At 34.5% G+C, this 4,196-nt stretch overlaps 1 protein-coding gene across 1 annotated transcript; it reads right to left on the bottom strand.

Annotated features, from left to right (window-relative positions):
* Window positions 1-1,991: 1,991 nt before the first annotated feature.
* Window positions 1,992-3,869, bottom strand: BN7_6768a (uncharacterized protein; the record flags this gene model as incomplete). Its single annotated transcript, XM_011272689.1, has 1 exon — window positions 1,992-3,869. The coding sequence occupies one exon, from the start codon at window positions 3,867-3,869 to the stop codon at window positions 1,992-1,994; it is 1,878 nt and encodes a 625-aa protein (XP_011270991.1).
* Window positions 3,870-4,196: the final 327 nt, after the last annotated feature.

The following is a 4,196-nucleotide window of genomic DNA, read 5'->3' as shown; positions in this document are numbered from 1 at the left end:
TCTTTGGTCTTTTTGGGGCTGATGCTTTGAAATTTTAGCCAATTCTTGATAATTATGAAGAGATGATTCCATGGTACGTGATGGTAAAAATCCATATTGATTTGGACCTATTTTATGGTTCATTATATCCAGCAAACGTGTGTTCCAACTGTTGGCAATGATTTTAATGGATGCATCCATAAGTGATATTGGTCTAAGTTGCCCACAATTAATAATGTTGTCATCAACTTTAGGCAATAAAGTGATAGAAACTGGTTTCATAATTTGAGGTATAGTTCCTGTTTGTTGGATACTGAGTGATACTTCTTTCAAAATGTTATCAAAGCCATCTAGCCAAAATTCACTAATAAACTGGTAACTGATCCCATCCAGTCCAGGACTGGACTGATCTTTGGAGAGGGAATCTAAAGCTGTTTTGAGCTCTTCTATTGTTAATGGTTTATCTAATGACAGGTGCTCTGATGGTGAAAAGAATACTGGGTATACTTCTTTGAGATATTTTGTTGTTGATTCAGCTGGAGGTTCATCTTCAGCTTTTTGGTATAAGTTTTCCCAAAATTGAGCTAGATGTGGTAGCTTGTCTTTATCGTCATCAAGTATTGTTGGTGTTTCAGGATCAGAAGAACTTGATTGGTCAACGCTAAGTGATGGTATTTGAGCTTTTTGTTGCTGAATTTTGAATGATTTATTTAAAGTAGCCCATTCTTGTTGAGTATTAACAGGTGTATTGATAAGCTTTTGTTGAAAAGCTAAAATCTGGGTATGATGGGTACCTAACTGATTATCTTTGGATTTGTGAAACTGAAAGTAGACATTTTGAATTTGACGGAGGTGAGCTGTGAGATCAGTGATAAATTTAGAATATTTCCAATTGGTAGACAAATGAGATTTGCAGTATTGGTTATATAACAATTTGAATTGAATCAATTGACGCCATTCGGGGTCTTTAACCCAGTTCATATTTATTCTAAATCTTCCTCTCGGTATTGATGTTGAAGATAGGCCATTGGTTATGCTTATTTGGATGCTTTTGTGCGTACTAAAAGGTTCTTTTTTGGTACCATGTTGCAAGTGGAACTGATTATGCCATCCGTGGATACCTGATCGTCCATATACCCTATCTAGTCTTCGTTTAGCCATTTCTGGTTTTGAAGATGCTTCGTTAGAAGTTTTATTTGGATAATTGGTATATCGGGTATTGATATCCTTGGTTTTGGCCATATATAACATATCTTGGAACTGAAATTGTGTGCACATGTTTTCAAAGATTTCATAAATTGCTTCATCTTTTTTATCTAATTTATTTTTTGAAGAATCCTCAGGATTGACAATAAAATTAAAATCACCCATTAAGAGCATTTGTTTATCATGTTTTGGATGATTATCAAGTACAGATGAAAGCTGTTGAAGGAGTTGTAATTGATTGGATATCTCTTGGGGCCCATAATAGTTGATGATCAAGAGTTCTTGATCAGGGAGATAGACATCAGAAAGATATAGTCTTAAATTTGATGAAGTTATCTGTTTTTGGATAAAATTTGGATAACTGATGGGTATATTGCTGCTTTTTTTCACGAGAATTTTAGATCTGTTAGGTGGATCTCCAATAATGGTAAATCTATCTGAATCTAACAAATGCTGGTGAAGGTTTTGTGGCATCTCGGCCTCTTGGAGGAGCAATATTTGAGATTTATGATGATTATATTTTGGTTTTGGGACTCTAGTTTGATTTATCAAGTCATCAAAAATGGTATCCAACCTTTTTAATGTTGATGGATGTTGAATGTTGATACTAGATAATCTGAGCGGCTCTTTTTGCTTTAGCTGTTCGCTAGGTCCCGAGCCTAGACTTGATGTTGTTGTTGATGATGATGATGATGATGATGATGATGTATGATTTGGTTGATTATTTAAATTAAATGGTTCAGTATCTCTAGGAAGAGATAAATCGCAATTTTCATTATTATTTAAATCAATATTCATAAAAATGATTATTCAGATGGTGTATCACCAGGTTTGGGATTGGAATCGTCTCCTAGTGGGTTACCTATTTCTTCTCTTGCTGGTAAATTAGGTTGGATTGGATCTTGATGAGTTCCTTCATCGTCTATTTGCATATCACTGTCGTTTGCTTTCTCAGCTTCAGAATCGGATTCTTCTGTGTCAGCTTCAGATCCTAATAAACCACCTTGGGATTCACCAGCTTTTGTTCCTAGTGGGTCTATCGGCTTGTCCTGTTGAGTTGGTTGATCTGGTCTCATCCAGTGTGGAGCATTTTTCATAGCTCTTTGGACATCCTCTGGTTTGACGTTGTCTAAAGCGTCCCAAATTCTTTTTCTTTTTGTATTAGGTGACATTTCAGGAGCTGATTTGTTCAGCTCAGGATTCCTTTCTGGAGATCGGCCTCTTTGAATTTGTACTGGAGGTTTTCCACCATTTAATTTAGAGACAATTGTGAAGGATTTTTTGAAAGAGAAAGTATTACTTTCTTCTAGATCTTCAATATGACCTTCTTCAACTTGTTGAATTAAAGATCTTGGAGCATATTCACTGAATATGTGATCATCAAGTTGATTATTTTGTGTTATATCTGAATTATTCAGATCTTGAGCATCTTTTGTTCCTTCATTTGTTTGTGGAGCTTCTTCAGCAGTGATGGTGTTTTCCATATTAGCAGGAATTGCATTTTCTTTGGTGGTTGAATCCTCATTAATTGCAGAATCCATGGCTACATCTTCTGTTTTATTACTATTTGACTTTTGTTTTTCCTTATCTTCATGATTTGGACCAGATTTGTTGATAAAACTTTCTTTTAAAGTGTTTGATGGTTTTGAAGCTGGCTGTTCAATGTCATTTTCACTTGAGACTCGTGCTGAATTTGAACCTCTTGCTACTTCATGTTGATTCTCTGGTTGATTAAAAGCCATAGCAAATTTATTAACCTGTTTTGGTGTTTGTGGAACATTTGTTTGTGTTAAGGTTGGTCTTGAACTTTTTTTCTTTGGAGTTTGACTAAAACCATCCTTTTCCATATTGGATTTTTTATCTTTTGTTCCTTTTGATTGAGTGGCTTTTGCAGAAGATGATGATGTTAATGGAACTTTTCCCCCTTTTGTTTTCTTATACTTTTGAGATTGAATCATCTTGATTCTTTCCAATGTGGCCACTGAGGCATTACAATTAGATTGATGGTGACCAGCTCTTGAACAAGTTGCACATATTTCAGGACAGTTAACCTTATAGTGCCCCAGTTTATCACAACCGGTGCACTTAAGGATGTCCCTATTCAATAATTGTAACCTGGATTCAAAGATACTCTTATTTGGAGGTCCAATAAGATTAGCTTCTTTCCAGTCAATAACAGCTTGTAAGCAATGTGTGAATTTATCATCTGATTTGGAATTTGAACCACCTTGCTTTAAAATCAAAGTGGAACCAATTAACTGGTAGTTGAACCCTTGGAGATGTGAAGTCAAAGCTTCTAGATCACTTTTGAAAAATTTTGCCGAATATGACAACTGAACCATTAACGGCTTTGTTATATTAGGATACCACGCTTTGGTAAGTTTAAAGCTGGTACCATCAACAGTTGTCATGGTTGTGATGCTTAACTGTGCATCCATTATCTCAACCATATCATCCATAATTGTTTGGTGATTTTTTGTATAGAACTTATTACAATGGTTAATAGGATACACTAAACCTGGGACATTTGGATTCATATAAATGGAGGTAAATTTTAAACCTTCTAATAATAACCATGCTTCATAAACATCTGGTTGAAAAGTCTTCAGCTTCAAGACGTCTTGTCTACCTTTTTCTAATGCTGGATATTCTGCTAAAATAGCTGCAGTAGCTTCTTTTTTCATTTCTTTATAACTTTTGATAAAGTCACATATAACGGAAATTTTTGAATTTTTTTGATTAGTCAATGCTTACGAAAACTTTCCAGATTTTTTTTTGGGCCTGGCTGGGAGGTCTGAAAAAAAACTGATCTGATGACTAAGCAGTGTCGTTGCGCAAAATTAAAAACGACAAAAATCAAAATTGCAAAAATGAAAAACGAAATGCAAAATTAAAACGACACGAAAATATACGAAATTTTTGAAATAAAACTAAATTTAAAATCTTGTATTAAATGGGTTGAAATTGATACACAATATTGTGATCAAATTGGATCTAACTAATGACTATAT

The sequence above is a fragment of the Wickerhamomyces ciferrii genome, contig 00340 (genome assembly GCF_000313485.1).
Source record: "Wickerhamomyces ciferrii WGS project CAIF00000000 data, strain NRRL Y-1031 F-60-10, contig 00340, whole genome shotgun sequence".
Classification (NCBI taxonomy): domain Eukaryota; kingdom Fungi; phylum Ascomycota; class Saccharomycetes; order Phaffomycetales; family Wickerhamomycetaceae; genus Hansenula; species Hansenula ciferrii.
Note: the sequence above shows the minus strand (reverse complement) of the source record. Positions and strands in the feature narration are given on the sequence as shown.